General features: G+C 41.7%; 1 protein-coding gene across 1 annotated transcript in view; it reads left to right on the top strand.

Annotated features, from left to right (window-relative positions):
- Positions 1-21,402, top strand: part of LOC131816145 (conserved oligomeric Golgi complex subunit 2-like) — a 31,247-nt gene extending 9,845 nt beyond the window's left edge. Inside the window, exons 2-7 of the mRNA XM_059148579.1 lie at positions 10,247-10,408; positions 11,557-11,619; positions 13,845-13,925; positions 18,848-19,027; positions 20,678-20,805; positions 21,360-21,402. Of these exons, the coding sequence (XP_059004562.1) occupies positions 10,247-10,408; positions 11,557-11,619; positions 13,845-13,925; positions 18,848-19,027; positions 20,678-20,805; positions 21,360-21,402 (657 nt within the window). The remainder of the gene's footprint in view (positions 1-10,246; positions 10,409-11,556; positions 11,620-13,844; positions 13,926-18,847; positions 19,028-20,677; positions 20,806-21,359) is intronic.
- The last annotated feature ends 691 nt before the right edge of the window (positions 21,403-22,093 follow it).

The following is a 22,093-nucleotide window of genomic DNA, read 5'->3' as shown; positions in this document are numbered from 1 at the left end:
TGTTGGCAATCCTCAATTTCCTTTTTTTCCCCGCTCTTTAATATTTTGTTGACTACTCTGGGACTCTTGGTTTTCCAGTTTTCCATCCAAATTTTAGAGTCAACATGTTGGTATCCACAGAATAACTTCCTGGCATTTTGATTGGGATTGCATTGAGTCTGTCGATCAGTTTGGGAAGAACTGACCTCTTAACAGTATTGAGTGTTCTTACCCAAGATTATGGACTTTCTTTCCACTTCACATCTTACCTTGCTTGTTATCTTTCATCAGAATTTTATACTTTTTCTCATATAGATCTTGTGCATATTTTGTTAGATTTGCACCTAAGTATTAATTTTTTTTGGTATGCTAATGTAAATGGTCTTGTGTTTTTAACTTCAAATTCCACTTGTACATTGCTGGTATATACGAAAGCAATTGACTGTTTAAATTTTTTAATTAAAATTCAATCTCGTTAACATATAGTGTACTTTTAGTTTCATGGTTAGAATTTCGTGATTCATTGGTTGCATACAACACCCAGAGCTCATCCCAACAAGTGCCCTCCTTAATACCCCTCACCCAGTTACCCCAACTTTCCCCTCTCCAGTAACCCTCAGTTTGTTTCCTGTAGTTAAGTCTCTTGTGATTTACCTCCCTGTCTGTTTCTATTTTTCCTTCCCTTCTCCTATATTCATCTGTTGTTTCTTAAGTTCCACATGTGACTGAAACTATATGGTATTTGTCTTCCTCTAGTTCCATCCATGTCCTTGCAAATGGCAAGATTTTGTTCTTTTTGATGGCTGAGTAGTGTGTGTGTGTGTGTGTGTGTGTGTGTATGTATACCACATCTTCTTTATCCATTCATCTGTTGATGGACATCTGGGCTCTTTCAATAGTTTGACTATAAACATCGGGGTGCTTTTGCCCCTTCAAATCACTTTGTGTACTTTGGATAAACATCTAATAGAGCAATTGCTAAGTCGTTGGGTTGTTACATTTTTAACTTTTTGAGGAGCCTCCATACTGTTTTCCAGAGTTGCATTCCCACCAACAGTGTAGGAGGATTCCCCTTTCTCCACATCCTCGCCAACATCTGTTGTTTCCTGACTTGTTAATTTTAGCCATTTTGACTGATGTAAGGTGATGTCTCATTGTGGTTTTGATTTGTATTTCCCTGATGCTGAGTGATGTGGAGCCCTTTTTCATGTGTCTGTTGGCCATTTGGATGTCTTCTTTGGTCTGTTCAAGTCTTCTGTCCATTTCTTGACTGGATTTTTTTTTTTTTTTTGCTTTTTGGATGTTGAGTTTGATAAATTCTTTATAAATTTTGAATACTGGCCCTTGTCTGATACATCATTGGAAAGCAATTGACTTCTGTATTTTAACTGTGTATTGTGCAGACTTGCTATAATCACTTGACTAGTTTCAGGAGGGTGTGGGGTGTGAAGTCTTTGTATTTTCTGTAGACAGTCATGTCATCTGTGAACAAAGTTTTATTCTTTCCCAGGTTGTATACCTTTTGTTTCCTTTTCTTACCTTATTTCATTAGTTTGGCCTTCCAGTATAGTATTGAATAGTAGTAGTAGGAGGGACATCCTTGCCTTGATTGATTCCCTGTCTTCTATTTTCTCAGTATTAATATCATTTTAGCTGTGGATTTTTGGAGACATTCTTTATCAAGTTGAAGAAGTCCTCCTATTCCTAGTTTCCTGAGGGTTAATAATGAAGAGGTGTGGATTTTGTTAAATGTTTTTTTTCCTCCCTTCATTGATATGATCATGTGATTTTTTTTCTGTTGATATGATGGATCACATTGATTTTCTAATGTTGAACATCTTCTAATGTTGCATACCTAGAATAAATCCTACATGAACCTGGTGTATAATTTTTAAATATAGTGTTTGCTTTTATTTGCTAATTTTTGTTGAAGATTTTTGTGTCTGTGTTCATGAGAGATACTAGTTTGTAGTTTCTTTTCTTGTAGTATTGGTTTTGGTGTCAGGGTAATAATGATCTCCTAGAATGATTTAGGAAGTATTCCTTCTAGTTTTACTTTCTGGAAGAGATTTTAGAGAATTGTGTAGTATTCCATAAATGTTTGGTTGAATTTACAGTGATTGGGATTGTTAGCAGTAGCCCTCCCTTCTTTCATCTGATATTAGTAATTTATGTCTTCTACCTTTTTTTCTTTGTTTGCCTGGCTAAGGGTGTATCTGTTTTATTGATGTTTTCAAAGAAACAGACTTGGGGTTTATTGATTAAAAAAAAAATTCCTGGTTTTAATTACATTAATTTCTGCTCTAATTTTTATTTTTTTCTACTTCCTTTAGGGTTTTTTTTTTTTTTAATGATTCTATTTGACACAGAGAGAGTCAGTGAGAGAGGGAATACAGGCAGGAGGAATGGGAGTCAGAGAAGCAGCCTCCCTGAGCAGGAAGCTCTGATGCAGGGCGCTGTCCCAGGACCCTAGGAACATGTACTGAGCCAAAGGCAGATGATTAACCAACTGAACCACCCAGGAGCCCCTCCTTACTTTAGATTTGATTTTGTTGTTGTTGCCTAAAATGGAAGCTAAGATTATTAACTTTAATCTTTTTTTTTCTAATATTTGCATTCAGTACTGTATTTTCCCTTTAAGCAGCATTCCACACATTTTGCTACATTGTATTTTGTTGAGACTGGTCTCCTGTCATTTAGAAGTGTGTCATTTAATCTCCATGTATTTTGGACTTCTTCAGCTATCTTCTGTTACTGATTTTAATTCCATTGCAGTCTGAGAACATACTTGGTATAATTTTTATTTTTAAAAATTTGTTGTGTTTTGTGGCCCAGAATTATTCTGTCTTGATGAGTGTTCCATGTGAGCTTAAGAAGAATGTGTGTTGCACTATTACTGGGCGAAATTGTCTGTGTACATCTGTTGTACAGTAATTGATGGTGGTGTTAAGTGTGCCATGTCTGGACTGAATGTCCGCATTTGTCAGATCCTTGTTGCCCTGCTGCTGGATCGGTCCATTAATGATGGAGAAGTGTTGAAGTCACCAGCTGTGATAATGGAATTGTTTATTTCTCCCTGCAGTTCTGTTAGGTTGTGTCTCACCTGTGTTGATCAGGCACACATACGTTAAGGATAATTGTGTCTTCTTGGTCAGTCGATTTCTTTATCATTATGTAATGCTGCTCTTTATGCCTGATAATTTTCCTTCTCTGAAATCTGCTTTGTCTGAAATTCATGTAGCTATGCCATTGTTCCTGTGATTAGTGTTACTTTGGATTTTTTTTTAATGTATCCTAGCATTTAACTTGTTGATATTTAAGTTGTTTCATTTTTCATCAAAATATAATTCACAAAGCATAATAGTTGCCATTTTAAAGTGTACTCTTCTCTGGTTTTTAGTATATTCACTGTGTATATGGTACATACGTCACTTCTGTCTAATTCCAGAATGCTTCCATCACCCAAAAAATAAACCTCTTAGTTCCAATTCTCCCCTCCCCTTATTCCCTGGCAATCATGAATCTACTTTCTGTTTTTATGGATTTGACTTTTCTGGAACATCTCATATCAGTGGAATTGTATAACACATGACCTTTTGTGTCTGGCTTCCTTTAACCTGAGAGTAGAATGTTTTCAGACTTCACTCGTGTTGTGGCATGTAACAGTTTATTCCTTTTTATGGTTGTGTAAGAGGCTCTTCCACATTTTATGTATCCATTCATCAGTTGATGGACGTTGGGTATATACTCTTTTGGCTGTTACGAGCAGCGCTGTTGTGCACATTCATGTACAGGTTGTGGCAGAAACATCTGTTGTCAGTTCTGTCGGTGTCATACCCCTAGACGTAGAACTGCTGTGTAATTGTACATGTGTAACTTCTTGAGGAGCTACCGAGCTGTTTGCTGCCTTAGCCACACTGTTTTACATTCTCACCGACAATACAGGAGGGTTCCAGCTTCTCCGCCTTCTTGCCAGCACTTTTCTTCTTCTTTTTTTTCCTCTTTTTCTTTTTCTTATTTTACCATAGTTGTCCTAGTGGGTGTGACGTGGCATCTGCATGTGCTTTTGATTCGCATTTCCCCAATGACTAAGGATGTCGAACATCCCGATATGTGCTCTTGACCGTCTGTGTATCATCTTTGGAGAAATGTCTATTCAAAAGTCTTTGGCTTGTTTTTAAATTAGGTTATTTGTCTTTTTGTTGTTGAGTTCTAAGAGTATATTTGCATATTCTGGTTATTAGGTCCTTGTCAGACAAATGATTTGCAGATACTCTCTCCCATTCTGTGGGTTGTCTTTTCACATTCTCCGTAGTGTCCTTTGACACACGAAAGTTTTTATTTTGATCAAGTTCAGCTTATCTAATATTTCTTATTGCTTTGTGTATCATGTCTAAGAAAGCTTTTCCCGATCCAAAGTCATACAGATTTTCACCTGTTTTCTCTGAGTGTTACAGTTTTTACTCTTACATTTAAATCTTTGATCCATTTTGAGTTATATTTTTGTGTATGTGTAATGTTGCTGTTCCAAGTTCATTCTTTTGCATGTAGATATTCACTTGTCCCAGTAGTAGGCACTCGAAAAGACTGTTTTTCCCCCCATTAAATGGTCTTGGCATCCTTGTGAAAAATCAGTTGACCATAAATGTATGGGTTGTAAATACTTTCTTTTGAATACTTGGGAAATTTACACTATAAAGTAAAACCATTCCTAAAGTAGTAAAACCATTCTGGGTTAAGTGAAATGGGTCTCTATTATGGCACTGTGAGTTTGGGTTTGCTTTTCACAGCAAACGCTGCCTAACCCAGTATTCACAGATGTTCTGAGTTATTTAGTCATGTGTTATGCAACTTTTGTTTATCTGAGAACAAATGCATAAATGGTAAGTTGAGTACTAATATTACCTAATAGCATTTGTTCACTGAGGCTAAGTTATATGATTCATTTATTTATTTATTTATTTACGATTTTATTTGAGAGTGAGAGAGTGCGGCAGGAGGAAGGGACAGAGGGAGAAGCAGGCTCCTTGCTCAGCAGAGCGCCTGATGTGGAACTCAAACCCAAGGGACTGGGATCATGACCTGAGCCAAAGGCAGATGCTTAACCACATAGGCACCCCAGTTATACAATTTAGAATGCCATCATAAAGTTCAAGAACTTCAACAATGTGTAACTGAGGCAGGGAAAGTGATCGACCTAAAGGTATACAGTTGGTGAGTAGGATGGCCAGGATTATGAACCAAGACCCCCTCCCGTGATGTACTACATAACTATGATGTAAGGTCTGAAATGGTCTCAGGAGAGAAAGGTCCAGGCTAATTTGGTCACCAGAAGGTGGCTCTTTGTAGATGACTGTGAAATTACGGTTTGGTATGAAGTCCTTCTCTCTGACACTAGCAGGGTCAGTCTTTGGTTGATTAACTAAAAAAGTCAGTTTAAACAAGTACTCTTAGGGAATGGTACATACAGTTATTAGCATTTAATTGGAAAAAATATATGTACATTTATTCTCCATTGAAACAGTGCCAGGTCTTTTCTCTGGAAACTGGCCTGCAGATTAGATTTCTGAGTTATCACAGCACTTGGGTCGCTCAATAGGTTAGGCATCTACCTTCGGTTCAGGTGATGACCTCGGGGACCTGGGATGGAGTCCCGCATTGGACTTCCTGTTCAGCAGGGAATCTCCTCCCATTTCCCCTTTCCCTGCTCATACTGTCTGTCTGTGTCTCAAATAAATAGAAAGAATCTTTAAAAAAAGCTTTCTATGTTGTCTTTTTTTGCATTCAGTTTCAGTTTCTTTAACTGAATTGAGTGAGAATCCTGTGATCACTCCCTCCCTGCCTGGTACTTGGTCATCTCACCCATACCTAACTTAGCAAAAATTTTCTTATTGATTTCTTTGTATCAAATCTTTCCAAAGTAGCTGTGTTAGTTTTCAAAAGAACAGTGATTTTTTTTTTTTTTTGCAGTCATATTTTGTTGGTTTACATAGTGTTTAATGAAAAGTAAGTGTAGGTGTCCTTAACTAGTTTGGGAATCATCACATTTGATTCTTGCTGACTAAACAGGTCATGGAGTAGCAGAGTCACAGGGGAATTAGATAGTAATTTATTGCCTCTAAGCATATAAGCCTACCGGGGTATCACAGTATTGTAAAGGGGAAACACAGGATAGCTAATCCTGTGAGACCAATACTTGGAAATAGGTTATGAAAGATTTGGAACATCTGTTCAATAGGACACTCAGCATGCACATAAAATATTAATAGAAATGTATGTGTTTATGTAAAGACATTCAAGTTATATTTTTAGATGGGAAATTTTTTTTAATAGAATGGGTTTTTATTTTTTATTTTTTTATTCTTTTTTTAAGATTTTATTTATTTATTTGACACAGAGAGAGAGAGGTCACAAGGAGGCAGAGAGACAGGCAGAGAGAGGGGGGAAAGTAGGCTCCCAGCTGAGCAGAGAGCCTGATGTGAGGCTTGATCTCAGGACCCTGAGATATGACCTGAGCTGAAGGCAGAGGCTTAACCCACTGAGCCATCCAGGTGCCCCTAGATGGGAAATAGTTTAGAAGAGCATGAATATTTGTGTGTGTGTGTACACACATACATAGAGAAGGTCTGGGGTTTCCATTCAAGATGGAAAAAACCCTACAACTAGCTGAGTGACTTCTACACATTAGGTGAGTAAGGAAAAAAACCTATGTTGAAGTAAGAATCAGTCTTGCCATAAACCCCACCCCTGGTACAGCGACCTGGGATTGGGAGGGTACTCAAAACCCCAGGCTTCTCCCTGAGGAGCAAAGGGTTTGAGCCCCACTTCTGGCACCCCAACTTCCAAGACGTACATCTAAGAGACAAGACACCAAAACATCCATCTTTGAAAGCCATCAGAGCTTGCACCCATGAGACCCACAAGGCTATAGCAAACTGAGAAACAGTTCTTAAAGCAGTCGCGCGAGTAGACTGACCCACCCTGGAACTCAGCACAGAAGCAGCAGACTGAAATGGGTTCAGATTTCTGTGAAAGGGGCTCATTTGCTTATCTTAAAGCCCTGAGGGGCAGGCATCTAATTTAACATGGATCTGGGAGCCTAGTAAGGTATTCTCCAAAGATGGAGCTGATGGGTACCATCTTTGCGCTGTCCCTCTACCTCGCTTCTGCTTTCTGGTATCTCCTGGAAAGGAGCTTGAATGCTCGTATGATGCCCTGAGGTTTGCAGTTGCTACCCAGGGTATACCTCTAGATCACCTGGCTCTAGCGGCCAGCAAGACTCACACTCATGGTAGTGAGTATCACAGTATTTACAACAACCAAGACTTGGAAATAACTAAAGTGTCCATCAACGGGATGAATGGATAAAGAAAATGTGTGTGTATACGATGGAATATTGCTCAACCATAAAAAGAAGGAAGTCTTGCCATTTGCAACAACATGGATGGACCTTGAGGATATTGTGCTGAGTGAAATAAGTCAGACAGAGAAAGAGAAATACTGTATGATCTCCCTCACATGTGGAATCTAAAAAACAAAACAAAATGAAGTCATAGAGAACAGATTGGTGGTTGCCAGAGGCGAGGTTGTGGAGGAAATAGATGAAGGGGTCCAGTGGTATAGACTTCCAGTTAATAAGATAAGCCTTGGGGATGTAATGTACATCATAGTGACTGTAGTAAATAATACTGTGTATTATTGTATATTAATTTTATTATTTTTTATTAGAAATATGTATTATTAGCCCCAAGGTTACAGGTCTGTGAATTGTCAGGCTTACACACTTCCCAGCACTCACTGTAGTACATACCTTCCCCAATGTCCACAACCCCACCACCCTCTCCCTCCCCCCCTCCCCCCAGCAACCCTCAGTTTGTTTTGTGAGATTAAGAGTCTCTTATGGTTTGTCTCCCTCCCAATCCAATCTTTTTTTTTTTAAAGATTTTATTTATTTATTGGACAGACAGAAATCACAAGTAGGCAGAGAGGCAGGCAGAGAGAGAGGAGGAAGCAGGATCCCTGTTGAGCAGAGAGCCCGATGTGGGGCTCAATTCCAGGGCCCTGTGATCATGACCTGAGCCGAAGGCAGAGGCTTTAACCCACTGAGCCACCCAGGTGCCCCCCTCCGAATCCAATCTTGTTTCATTTTTCCTTCCCTCCCCCCACACCCCCCACTTTGCCTCTCAAATTCCTCATATCAGGGAGATTGTATGATAATTGTCTTTCTCTGATTATTTCACTCAGCATACCCTCTAGTTCCATCCATGTCATTGCACATGGCAAGATTTCATTTCTTTTGATGGCTGCATATTATATATATATATATATATATATATATATATATATATATATATATATATTTAAGATTTTATTTATTTATTTGACAGAGATCACAAGTAGGAAGAGAGGCAGGCAGAGAGAGAGGAGGAAACAGGCTCCCTGCTGAGGAGAGAGTGAAAGACCCTTTCCCCAAAGTGTCAATGAATTAACCGCTCTTTTGCTTTTCTGTAACTGCTTGGCTTTTAGGATATATAATTAATTAACTGCTCTTTTGCCTTTCTGTAACCGCTTGGCTCCCCCAATACAATGATAGCTGGTAGTTTCATAATAACTGTTTCTTAGCAAGATATGGCATTCCCTGCAAATAGCCTTCTCATAAAATATGGCCTAATACCTGACCACATAGGCAGGGGGCCGCATAGTCACGTTAGTCACGTAGGCAGGGGGCTGCATAGTCATGTTAGTTACGTAGGCAGGGGGCTGCATAGTCACATAGACAGGATGTCTTTCTGCTGAGTAATAAGGTCTAACTTCCCCTCTTTTTTTCCCCTTCCCGCCTTTTTCTTCGCACGCAGGGGGTCTTCCAAAGCCAATCCACTACCACCAAGTATGCCCTTTTTCAAATGTTCAAATTCTCAGCCAATTGGCCCTGTCCCATCCGGGACTTGTATGTACCTGTCTATAAAAATCCTGCACCACCCCAGCCTGGTGTGCTCAGCTAGCAGGAGCTGCTGACCACCCGCAGGCGCCCGCGTTACAATAAAGAACCTCTTGCTGTTTGCATCCTGTGGCAGTGTTGAATTCTTGGGTAAGGGGAATCGCGGGTCTTTCAAGAGCCTGATGTGGGGCTCGATCCAAGGACTCTGGAATCATGACCTGAGCTGAAGGCAGAGGCCTTAACTCACTGACCTACCCAGGTGCCGTATATTATTATATATTTAAAGTTGCTAAAGCTTAGGAGTTCTTAGCACAAGAAAAAAATGTGTATGTTTGGTGATGGATGTTAACTAGTCTTAGGGTGATCATTTCACAACAGATAAAAATATGGAATTTTTATGTTGTACGCCTGAAACTAGCATGTGTCCATTATATGTCAGTTTCTTTAAAAAGTAATTGATATTTTATTTTTTTAAAAATTATTTATTTATTAGACAGAGATCACAAGTAGGCAGAGAGGCAGGCAGAGAGAGAGACAGGGAAGCAGGCTCCCTGCTGAGCAGAAAGCCCAATGTGGGCTTCAACCCATAACCCTGGGATCATGACCTGAGCTAATGACAGAGGCCTTAACCCACTGAACCAGCCAGGCACCCCAAAAGTAATTTATATTTTAAAGAGAAAGACTATGGCACCTGGGTGGCTCAGTCAGTTAAGCGTCTGCCTTTGGTTGAGATCTTGATTTCACGGTCTTGGAATGAACCCTGGCATCAGGCTCCCAGCTCAGCAGAGAGCCGGCTTCTCCCTCTGCCCCTCCTCCCACTTGTTCTCTCCGTCTCTCTCTCTCTCAAATAAATAAAATCTTAAAAAAAAATAAGTAAAGAGAAAGACCAAAACAAAGTCTGGAAGGATGTGAATCGCTGTGTTAAATAGCGAAGAAAAATAAACATTAACAATGCTTAACTGCAGAGCATTCGAGAGTGGGTGATTTTTTTTTCTCTCTTACATAAGTATTTCTTGGTTGGTTGAAAGTTTGACAGTGAACATTTGTTACTTTTAAAATTAAGAAGAGAAAGCTATTTCTATTTTGAGAAGAGCCTCTTTGAAATGTATAATTAAAAGAAATAAAATGCCTGTAGAGTTAGGCAACAGGAGAGAATGGTCTTGGTGAGGGGTCCCCTTTCCCATAATCTTAGGAAGTGAGCAGACCCCCTGATGTCCTGTGTGTGTTCCCCTGCAGTAATACGGCCTCTTATTCTTTCTCTGATCTTATTTTTCTATGTAAAATGTGGTATCAGTGCAATCATTTTTTTCTTTCTGGTTTGATTTTCAGGAAGATTTCGACGTCGATCACTTTGTGTCTGACTGTAGGAAGCGTGTCCAGCTGGAGGAACTAAGAGGATATCTGGAACTCTACTATAAACTTCTTAAAATAGCCATGGTCGAGCTCATCAACAAGGATTATGCAGATTTTGTCAACCTTTCCACAAACTTGGTAAACCTGAAATTCACAAGTCCTACATACACACACACACACACACACACTTTCTCTCTCCTTCATATTTATTAAAAGGGCAGAGTTTTTAGATGTCTGGGCAGAGTCTTCAGTTGGTTACCCCACCAACCCCACCAGAAACTTGAAGAAATTACCAATTTCATTAATAAAAGAACTAAACTTTTTGGAATACATTTTTTTGTTTTAGTTTTTATTCATTTAAGGTTGCTCTAGTTTGATTATGTTTCAAATTCATTAGTCAACAGTGAAAAGTAAAGGATAATAATACCCAAGGGGTTGTTTTATTAGTTGCTAAGTGATTACCCTGAAGTCTTCCTTGATTTAGACTAATTTGTAGGAGCAAATGTCCACCACTCTTACAATGTTTAATTTACTCCCAGGTATATCTGTTAGCCAGAGCTAGGTTGAGGGAACATTGGCCAATATTGATATTTAAAAATTTGGTTTTATAAAAATATAAGAATGATTTGCAGTGAGCTTATCAATTGTTTGTAAAAGCCATTTAGAAATGTTGAATTTTGTTACTTGGCAGAAAAGTCTCCTTGTTGATGCTTCATTTTGTTTTAAATCTGTTTGTCCAGAGAAGCACAGAAAGTTGCAGCTCCGTGGGAATTTCAAGAAGCATTAAAATTAATGATGCACATTTGCTTTTGGGAAATATACCACTAAGATAAATATCCCAATAGGATTAAAAACCTAGAAAATTTTACTTCTGTTTAATTTCTATTTTTCTCAAGGCTTATAATAATGTTTAAGAGAGACATCGCCCGTCAGACTTTCACATCAGCTGGCTGAGTATCATCAATTACAGACAGAGAACTGTTCACCTTCTGTGAAAATTTTTCACATTCATTTAAAATGTCATCTAAAGGCAAATTGTTCTTAAGGAAACTTTCGTTTTTCATGACTTCCCTTATTTTTATAGTTCCATGTATTTCAACAGATTTTTTTCATATTCTATGAACATTAATGGCCAAATAACACTTCTGTTGTTTAGCTAGTTATGTAGCAAAATACGGTTGTGCCAAAAAAATAACTTAAATCTGGTACTGCTTTGATCGTTAAATAGATACGTCACTATTACTTCTTATTGTGATGTGTTTGTGCCAACCAGGTTTTGCCTTTAGGTTGGCATGAACAAAGCCCTCAATGAACTTTCTGTGCCTTTGGGACAGTTACGAGAAGTTCTGGTAAGTCCCCAATTAATGAAAACAGTCTGCTGTGACGCCTGTTGTCCTCGTCAGCTTTTCTCTAAGAACTCTTTTCATCTGTTAGTTTGGTGGTACTGGTGGTTGTATTTTAACGGTTCATGATTATAATATTCACCTTCAGAAGATTTGTAAATGATTTTGTTTTTGCATATGCTAAAAACCTAAAAAAACATGTTCGATTTGAAGAAGACATATTCTCAGAGTAGTCAACCTTAAAATGTCAGGGGAGAGGAAGCATATTTCCAAATTCAACTTATTAATGCCACTTTGGTCATATGTAAGTGGTTTCTAACTTACGAATGACTTGTATTTTAACAGTTTGTAATCTTGTAAATATCCTCCCCACCCCACGTAATCTACATGTGGTTAGGTTCCTGGGCTGATCTACAAAAACTGTGTAATCCCTAATGGAACTGAAGGATAATATAAATAAAATATAATACTTAATAAATGTTACATTTGCATGTTCCCTCAGAAAAATCTCTGTTGTGGGAATGGGACTCCCCACCTCTAAGCCATTGGGAATAGGAACTCCACCTGGGTGAACAGTGGAGGGGCAGTTGTGGCATCACTTCTAACAGAAAACTGTGCTGCCCTGTCTCCCCCCCTCCGCCCCCCCCCCCCCGTCTGTGTCTGGTGCCCTGACTTCTGGCCTCTGTCCGTTCTGATGCCCTGTCGTAAACTTGTCATAAACGGCACCATCCTTCCTTGTGTGTCTCCTCTAGCTTGAGTGGCCTCGTGCATCCCTCCCCTAAGACAGTCCCTGCATCCTAGAGAGAATATAAGGAGAACATAATTTAAGGGAAGACACAGTACATGGTTAGAACCAAGAAAAATGCGGAGTAATGGAAATATCAGTGCTGAGAAGCCTAGGGGAGGGGCAGGCAGGAAAGAGTTCGTGAAACAGGTAAAAATCTTGAGTTGTGCCTTGAGGTAGCCAATACTTTCCATGGTTTATGTCTCATTTGAATTTTACAAAATCTTGTTAAAGGTACTTTTCTTTGGAATGGAAGGGATTTTCATGGTCCGCTGTTGGATTCCACACCAGCCGCTGTGGGGCTCTCCCACTGTCTCCTTGGTGTGCCTCTTCCTCCCGGGGCCTCATAGTGGTGTTGTTTCCCAAGCCTAGCCTTCCTTTGGCCTCCCACTCTTCTCTCGAACCCCCTCCCTGGAGGCAGATTTGCTCTACTCACACAGGCTCCCGTCCCGCCTCACCCCCTGCCATCACCGTATCCCCTCCCTTTTCCATGGCCTGTCTTTATGGCCACTTTGGTCCTGCTCAGCCACAGGCCTGACCTGCCTTTCTGGTCCCAACTCTGAAGCTGTTCTGTGAGATTCTAAGACCACTGAGGGATACGACTATATCTATCTTCATTGCATCCCTGTGGGCTGCCACAATACTGACGTCCAGGAGGTGTTTCATAATGTTGATGGAGAGAATTAATTCACCTTCCTGTGGAATTTTTGTGATATGCCTACTTCATTCTAGTTGTTTCTGTTAACCTTTGTTTTGGCCCTAATTCCTAATTATCTCTTTATTCATTAGCTTCTGGACATGTTTCTCTACCTCTGTGCTCTGCCTTTTTCTGGTCTTCTGTTCTTCATTCTTGATTCCTGGTATTTCCATACCCACATTTCATCATCATGCATCAGTGCTTTGACATTCTTTCTTTCTCCAAAATATGCAGAATCTAAAGACCTCATCTCAGTGAAGTTGGCCCTCCATTCCTATTTCTGCTTCTCTCCAGAAGGAAGCCTGCAGTGCACATGGCTGTGTGCCTGTCTGACCCTGCCCCTGAGTGTGTGTGCACTTACATCTGCTCCCCATCCCCTCCCCACCTCGGCAGCTGTGTACACATGGCTTTCAGAGTCCGATTCGAGCCCCGTCGCATTTCCAGACTCTCCTGTACTTTGCTTCATATTATCTGTTCTCCATTCTAAGCCCCCTCATCCCCATAACTTTCACTGTATATGTGTCATTCTTCTTCTGGCCATGCGACCCTGCCTTCGTGTCATTATGCCCCCAGATCATGAGTCCCCTCAACAGTAACTGTGTCTGGTATATCATGGTATTTTTTTTTTGTCAATATCTGCATAGTACTGGTGCACAGGTATTAAGTTCTGTGGAATTGAATGAGATGTAGGAACTTGATAATGTGACAAAACAATGTCTGTAATACGTTTTCTTTATTATTCTTTTAAAGAGTCTCAGGTCACCAGTCAGTGAAGGAATTCGGGCAGTAGATAAACGAATGTGTAAACAAGAGGACATAAGGAAGAAAAAGGTACCCTCCAGTAGATTTCTTATGCTGCATGCCAGTTGAAGCCCTCTCCTCTTGTCTCCGCGAACTTGTCAGCACTATTCAGGTTTTTTTCTTTTTTTCTAATTTAGCTTTTTTTCAAAGCTCTCACGCGTGTGCATTTTATGTATTATGTCACGTTATCTACCTGAAATAGGAAGACAGAATTTCAGAGGTACCCACACAATCTCAAGATCACCCACTTTTTCCAGAACAAGAAACCGTGATAACTGTTGTCGGTGCAGCGCTTGACAGTTAACGACTGTATAAATTGTCAGCGGCCCTGTAAAGAAAATAGGCCTATATTAGAGACTAGGGGAGAAGTGGGCTTTCCAAAGCAAACTCAGGATTCTGCCGTAGGTTTGTTGTTATTTTCTGATCCTGTGTTCTTTATGTTCTGGTGTTCACTTTAATTTTTTTGATTCCCAGTAGTTAGCATGCGGTGTTGGCTTAGTTTCAGGTGTGTGAGACAGGCAACGGCTCTGTACATCTGAGGGCTCACCCCGGGAGTGTGCCCCTTAGTGCTATCTCCAGTTTCAAGTGTCCCCGATGTCATTCATGGTCATAACGATGTAGGGGCACAGCGGGCATTGGGAGTCTGGGCTTCTGACTCTCGCCTGCTGCTCTGTACAATGTTTTCTATGTGTATTATTAGCATATTTCTTAAAATCTCAGTGGGGAGAAGCCTGTTTGAGGGACCTTCTGTTTAATTCGCCTCTGGATCTCCTCACAGCTTTTGTCCAAAGAATGCTTGTCGTGCACTTCCAGACAAAACAGTAAGCTTTGTGAGAGCAGGGTGTATTTCTTGCTTTATTTTCTCGTGCCCCCCACCCCTGTCGGAATGAATGTCGAGCTCCCAGGGGTGTTCATTATTATTATTATTTATTGAATGGATGACTTTGTATTTTTTTGTTCTTTAAGGATGAGAGTTTTCATAATGTCCCTCAACCTCTTTGATAATATTTGTAGTATAAAAGGCCTTTAATGATTTGGTGCTTGGGCATATAGGTATATGCACATGTAAACTGAGAGGGCCAGTACGATCGGAAGCCAAAGTTAAAACATGAATAAAGGGCCATAAGAAAACAAATGGAGGGGCGCCTGGTGGCTCAGTTGGTTAAACGTCTGACTCTTGATTTTGGCTCAAGTCATGATCTCAGGATCATGAGATTGAGCCCCGCATTGAGCTCTGTGCTCAGCAGGATGTCGGCTCGAGATTCTCTCTCTCCCTCTGCCCCTCCCCTGCACGCGCACATGCAGTCTCTCTCTCTCTCTCAAATAAACAAATCTTTTTAAAAAAATAGGAAAGAAATGCCCATAGAAAGATTCAGGATGGGGAAAAGAAGAAATAAGAGTATAGAATATGAGAAAGCAAAGTCTAGGTTTTTTTTTTTCCTCTATAAACTTGCAATAGAATATGGAAGTATGCTTATTCTAGAACTAAGATTGGCATTCTTGAGAATTCTGTGTTTCATAGAAATATTCAAAATATAGCATGCCCTATATATTTGAAGTTAACTTTTGGTCTTATATTTTCCTGCATTTAGCATGGGAAATAAAGATGATTAAGAGTAAAGATGGTGATGTTTTTTGTTTGCTTAATTTTTATTTTTATAGATGTGTGTGTTGAGGCTTATACAAGTTATTTGATCAGTTGAAAAGATTGAAAAAATCTTAAATTCACAAAGTTCTAAAGAAACCTCTGCACTAGAAGGAAGCAGGTAAGCATTTTTTTTAACTAAGTAGCACATAAATTAATACTTCACATCCAGTCTAATTAGGCGTGGACGGCATAGTTAGAATTCATTTCTGAACAAGAAGAAAATCCAGGTTTGTGGCTAGAATGTAGCTCCAGGAGAGTGGAGAGCATGAAATGGTGAAATCTATATCACGTTCCTATAAACCCTTTGGTTATAGACCACAGTTCCAACACGTCATTATGCTTGCAGTGGAAAAGTATATTTGGAATCACCTTCCCTGAGGACTAGCAAAGTCCTGTTGATCTTTAAGGTATACCTACCATTCATCTTGGTTTTTCTCCATCTCATTTTTTTTCCTAGACATGCCCAGAGTATTACCATTGATGTATTTTGCACCAGCATTATATTATTATGAAACAGTATAGGATATATCCAGTTGAAATTTACAAACAGGAAAGAAAAAACTTATGAAATAGGAAAAAGATGATGGCTCTCTTTGTTACACTGTGATTGTCTTGTTCCCTTCCTGGTGTGAATTTTCAATCAGCCAGGGTAGATGAGTGACTCAGAAAATGAGTAGTTAGGTCCTGTCAGCACCGTGAGACTCACAGTGGTGCAGTGGGAGTAGCTGGGGCTGGTCCTACACATACCAGCTGGGATGCCTGCGTCAAGGTCGCCTGGTGCCCTGAGTGCTCTGTTGTGTGATGCTAACAGTCCCTCCCCTTGCAGGTGGAGTTAGGTTTCTAAATTTTAGGAATTAAGGTTTTCAATTTGGAAGGAACTTGAGAGACCATATGCTCCACATGTCTCATGATGGAGATTAAGAATGGACACATCCCAAAGGAAGCGATTCTTTGGTCCTAGGTCTCTGCCCCCTTTCACATCAAGGCATTCAACTAAGTGGTCAGCCTCCACTGTGCTTGTGTCTCTAGCCCGTTGCACTCGTGCTTCTGCCCCGTTCGTCCACACTTAGCAGACAGTCTGCATGCGGCCCTTCTGCAGCCCGTGTGTCTCCAGCGGCTCTGCTTCGCTGCGGCCCTTGGCAGCGCCTGCAGCCCCTCCAGCCATGTCCACGTTCGGCCCCTGGGGAGCTGGCCCTCCAGTGTTCTTCCCGTCTTTGCTGTAGCTGCTGTTCTCCTCGGATAGAAACACCTCAGTGAGCTCTGTGTCTACAATCCTGTCCCTTTGCAGCACTGTCCTTGATAAACAGACATTGTGCGCTTTCTTGCTCAGAATTACCTTGGAGGACTTTTTTCTCCCGAAGAGCAGCTCTGAGCTCTAGAGTCAGGAAAGCCAGAGTAGCGTCAGCGCACGGTAAATCCATCATGCTCTGCCAGGCCCAGAAATGCCAAGAAAAGGATAAATAGGAAATGCGCATAGGATCAGTCAGTAGAGGTTGGGATTAGGCTTCGGCACTGTTAGTGCCAAGCGCTTGCCTTCCCTCCACACCAGTTCTGATTCTCTGGGACGGGGCACACCGTGGCAGGTCTCCAGAGATTTTGGGTTTCCTTACAGTGTGTTTCCTCACTACCTGACTGCCCATCCTCAGATGTGGGATGCCTCATAGAGCCCAGCAGGGGCTTTGGGGCCTTTGTTGTGTCTTTTTTTTTTTTTTCTTTCACTGTTCGGCTTCCTTTTGAATGGGGTTGACGCTTTCTAATGTGGGGGGCAAGAGGGAAGTGTATCCAGTCCACTTGATGGCAGATGCACTGTGAGTGATTTCTCACCAGCTCCCGGAGCACCGAGCTTGCTCTTTCTACCGTTGGGTAAATGTAAACTTGGAGTCCGCTGCTCTGAGCGATTTCCCAGGTTGCTGCTAGGCGGTCAGTTTTAGCTGATTGAGGAGACAGCAGTAGTTGGTACTGGGGAGGTACTTGGGAGGGAGAATGAGGCAGGCGGAGAAGAAGAGGGGGCTTCGGGTATGAACGGTAGGACAGGGCAAGAGAGAGGAGGGGGTTAGAGAATGGGAGAAGAAGGGAGAAGAAGGGCACGAATGGGAGAGCCCGAGGAACGTGGTGGAAACATGCAGTTGTACCCACACTGACCTAAAATAGCTCCATCCCCTTGCCTGGGCCCTGTGGCCCGGGCCAGGCTGCGTCGGTGGCTTCTATGACCTCCCCGCTCCTCACCCCTTGCACCTGGGGCCTGCTGCACATACAGTTTGTCCTGAAAATTGATGGCGTGCAGGTGCATGTGCCTGAGCTCTGTAAGGCATGGGGGGCGGTGGGGGTGGCAGGTTTTAACTTTGGGAATTACATTTCTCTAATTGTCTCTACTAGCCCTCTCTGGACTAGACAGATTTTGGAGAGAATTGCCATAGAATTTAACCAGTTACAGTTTCATGCTGTTCAGAGCAAAGGCATGCCTCTTCGGGACAAAGTAAGACCAGCAAGTGTTGGTTTCGATTTTCAATTTGCTGTTTGCGAATTTCCTGGATGATTTTGGTTTGACCTAGCATTGTCCCTGATAGTTGCTACTCTACAGGATTTTGAAGCTAGCTTTGAATTTTTTTTTTTTTCAGTGTCTCCTGCTTGGGACCCTGCTTCCATTATGTCACACTAGATAGATTTTGTGTAAAGACACAAGCATAGTCTCCAAACTATGCAAGTAAAATTAATTCTGAATTTCATGTAACTTGACACATCATATGATGTAGTCAGAGTTCATTTATCCAAAGCCCTTGACTGGGTTTAAATGCACGTTTGTCAGATTTACTCCGTAGCTTAAGAGGCAAATAACTTTTTGTCGTTCAGTAATTATCTGAACTTCACTTTGATGAAGCTGACTTACTTTCAAAGAAATCATAGGGAGGGGACGCCTCAGTGGCTCAGTCAGTTAAGCCACTGCCTCTGGCTTAGGTCATGATCCCAGGGTCCTGGGATTGAGTCCCACCTTGGGCTCCTTGCTTGGCAGGAAGCCTGCTTCTCTTTCTGCCTGTGCCTACTTGTGTGCTTGTGCTCTCTCTCGACAAATAAATAAATAAAAACCTTTAAAAAAAAAAAAGAAAGAAAGAAAGCAATCATGGGGAGAAGAGATTCATTGTTTTTCTCTAGGAAATGTTGGGATTTTAATCTTACATATATTCTGGTAGAATTAGAGGCTCGCTTTATATATATAACACATATGTATATAAATTATACACATATATTTGAGCTTTTAGAAACTGTGGTGCCTGGACCTTCTTTCCTGGTCTCTCTGTTCTTGCAGCGTATAGCCCACATTACGGCCATGCTGCAGCAGGCCCTGGGAGGCCTGCTGCTAGAAGGGCTTCAGACTTCCAATGTGGATATCATACGGCACTGCCTCCAGACTTACGCTACAATTGACAAGACACGGGATGCAGAGGCGTTAGTTGGTCAAGTACTGGTGAAACCGTACATGGATGAGGTTTGTGCCCCCATGCACCTCATTCCACAAACACAGAGCATCTAATCTGGCTTCGTTTCTTGACTGGGTGCGAGAGAGCTCAGGGCTCTTCCTTGAAGATGCTCCTAGTTCCTGCTCTTCTGGTTGTAAGAAAAGGTTGGTCCCGCTTGGTGCCCATCAGCATGGCAGGAATCAGGCATGCGCTCTAGTCTCTTCCAGTGATGCCATAACTCAGGGATCATCTTAATTTAGTAGGGGTGAGGGACTTGCCTAGGAAGAAGGTACGGATCAGAACATTTTCAGGTCAATTTCCATTTCCATAAGTTATACGTTAATGAAGTTGCCGAAAAGCGTGACCCCACCAAGGCGCCCGTGCCCACTGGAGGAGCTGGAAGACAGCTCTGTGCGCAGGGAAAGTCTGTGAGGGGAGGCGTCTTTGCAGAATTTATGTGGCCTAAGTCTTGAAGACCATGGGGGAGTTTGCCAGGCTAGGAATGTGGGAGGGAGGGAATATTCAAAGATAAAGGGCTTTGAAGGGCGAGTTAGCGGGGTAGTACCTTAAGTCCGGAACTTGGTTACCCAGTGTTCTTGACCTATAAGGATACAGTTAAATACAGGGAGTCAGTGTATCCTGCCTCTGAGCAGCCGGAGTATGGGCTGCACCATGTGAGGCCGCCAGCAATCAGCAGCTTCCAACTTAGAGAGCGTCGGTTTCATCTAGTTCAGGCTGACAGAAGTCATGAAGCCAGTCTCAGCGTTTGAGGGCTTTCTTCCAGTCACCTGCCAGTGCGAGTGTTCTTTCTGTCCGGTAAGTATAAAGCTACCCACCATGACTTCAGGATGAAAGGCTTCCAGTTTTAAAACGAGACAGTATCCCAGTGATAGAAGTGAAATTGAAGGATTAATTTCAGTAATCTTCTCAGCTTCATTAAGACTACTAAAAGTAAATGATCTGTCAGTTCTTTGTATGTATCCTATTATAGTTCATAGCTCTCCCTGTGGGGGTGAAAAAGATCACATTATTCTTTGTCACTAAATGAAAACATTTTAGTTATTTAATTTATGCCCTTTTCATTGAACTGAATCTAATATGCTAAATTAAGGAAGTACTTTACGTTTCCGTGTCGTTAAATGAACTGTGGCCACGTTTGTATTTTAAGTTTGTATGCTTGTCATTCACCTCCTGCAACTCAGCCTCACCAAAAAAAAAATAAAATACTAAAGCAAAATAAGATGTGTTTTCTTCCATCACTTTCCATCTCAGCCCTTTCCCTGTTCTGGAGACGGTAGAGGATAAGGCCAGGGTGAAGATGGTACAGAGCTGTTGTCTGCAGATACAGTATTTCGCTTTTAAGCTCAGAAGGGAAGCAGATGAGTGTGTATGAGGTTTTAGCTTCAGGCCAGTCTCTGTCCCTCAGCCTCTGTGTCCCCCAGGATTGGAGCAGTATTCCCAAATCCCGGGACCTAGATTTTCATGCCGTTGTTACTTACCTCCTGTTTAGAAAGCATACTGAGTGGGGAGGAGGAAGGACGAAGTGCATTTGTAAGGTTTACTCGATTCTTTTCTCTGTAGTGTATAGTTCATACTTATCTTTTAGGTGCTTTAAAAACAAACAAAAACACAAACAAACAAACAAATAAATAAAAATAAAATGCTCTTCCTTCTGCTAGGTGATTGTAGAGCAGATTGTTGAGTCTCATCCGGACGGCCTGAAGATCATGTATGCTAATAAGCTCCTGGAGTTCGTTCCTCACCACTGCCGCCTTCTTCGAGAGGTCACAGGAGGAGCCATCTCAAGGTGACATAAATGCTGTGTATGCACCTGAGCTCAGTTTAGTGACCACCTGTCACCTCCTCATGTGCCGCTGATCCCTGGCTGTCCTGTCTGACCCGGGAACGTGGAAACGTGTGCTCTTCCCTATTTGTTACCAGTGCTGTGAGGCAGGTGTCGCTTGCCTGGGTTTACAGGGAAGGGAATGAAGAGTGGGGACGAATCTCAACGGTGACATTTGTGTGACTCCAGAGCCTCTGCTTTTCTCTTGTCTATACTTTCTCCTTAACCAGGTTCAAAATCAGAATTGGTTTCCTTCCATTATTGTGATGTCATCATCGGTCTAGAAATACCAATTCATTTTAATTCAACACGTTTTATACTGATGGCAATTAAAGTCATGTTCGGTTTTCCCTCCCTCTCTTATCTCATTTCCATGGCTTTCCCGTTCTGTTTCATGAATATCCCATTACCTTCCACCATCTCCGTCATCCCAGTCCAGACCTTTGTCGCCTTTTGTTCGAGGGTAGCGGGCTCTCCCCACCTGGTCTCCCAGCTCCACCTGTCCCTCTTCATTGCAGCCCTCAGCTGTCCCACCTGCCCAGAGCTCTGCAGCCTTCCTGAGTCTCTCATGGCTTCTAATCACCCACAGAAGAGCATCCAGTCTTCCTGGCGCAACCTGTGACCGTTGGTGCTTGAGTCCTAGTGGTTCTCCTCTGTAGAACTTTTTACTGTGGAACTTTCCCCCATACCACTATGGTTCCTGGCCAGACAGGAGTGCTTGACCTTCCCTAACACACCTGGTACAGAAGATCCCTGACTTCACCTTGGTTCAGTTTATGGTTTTTTGACTTTTTATAATAGTGCAGAAGTGATATGCATTTAGTTTGGATCTTTTCCTAGGCTGGCGATCTACAGTAGGGTCCTCTTTTGTAATGCTGGGCAGGGGCAGCAAGCACAGCCCCCAGGCAAACCACGTGATCACGAGGGTCAGCAACCAACACACTTTAACTGTCCTATTCTAGCTTTCAGTGTAGTGTTCAGTAAGTTACATGAGATACCAGATGCTTTATTGTGAAATAGGCTTTGTGTTAGAGAATTTTGCCCAACTGTGCAATACTGTAAGTGTTCTCAAGACATTTAAGTTTGGTGGGGCTAAGCTCTGATGTTCAGTCACTTAGGTGTTTTCCATGCATTTTCAACTAAAGAGATTTCCAGCTGAACAATGGGTTTATTAGAAGCCGAGGCCATCATAAGCCAAAGAACATCTGTCTATACTGTGCGCCTCTGTGTTTTCCTTCATTGCTTCCTGTCT

This window comes from Mustela lutreola, chromosome 15 (assembly GCF_030435805.1).
Source record: "Mustela lutreola isolate mMusLut2 chromosome 15, mMusLut2.pri, whole genome shotgun sequence".
Lineage (NCBI taxonomy): Eukaryota > Metazoa > Chordata > Mammalia > Carnivora > Mustelidae > Mustela > Mustela lutreola.
This window is presented reverse-complemented; position numbering and strand designations above follow the sequence as displayed.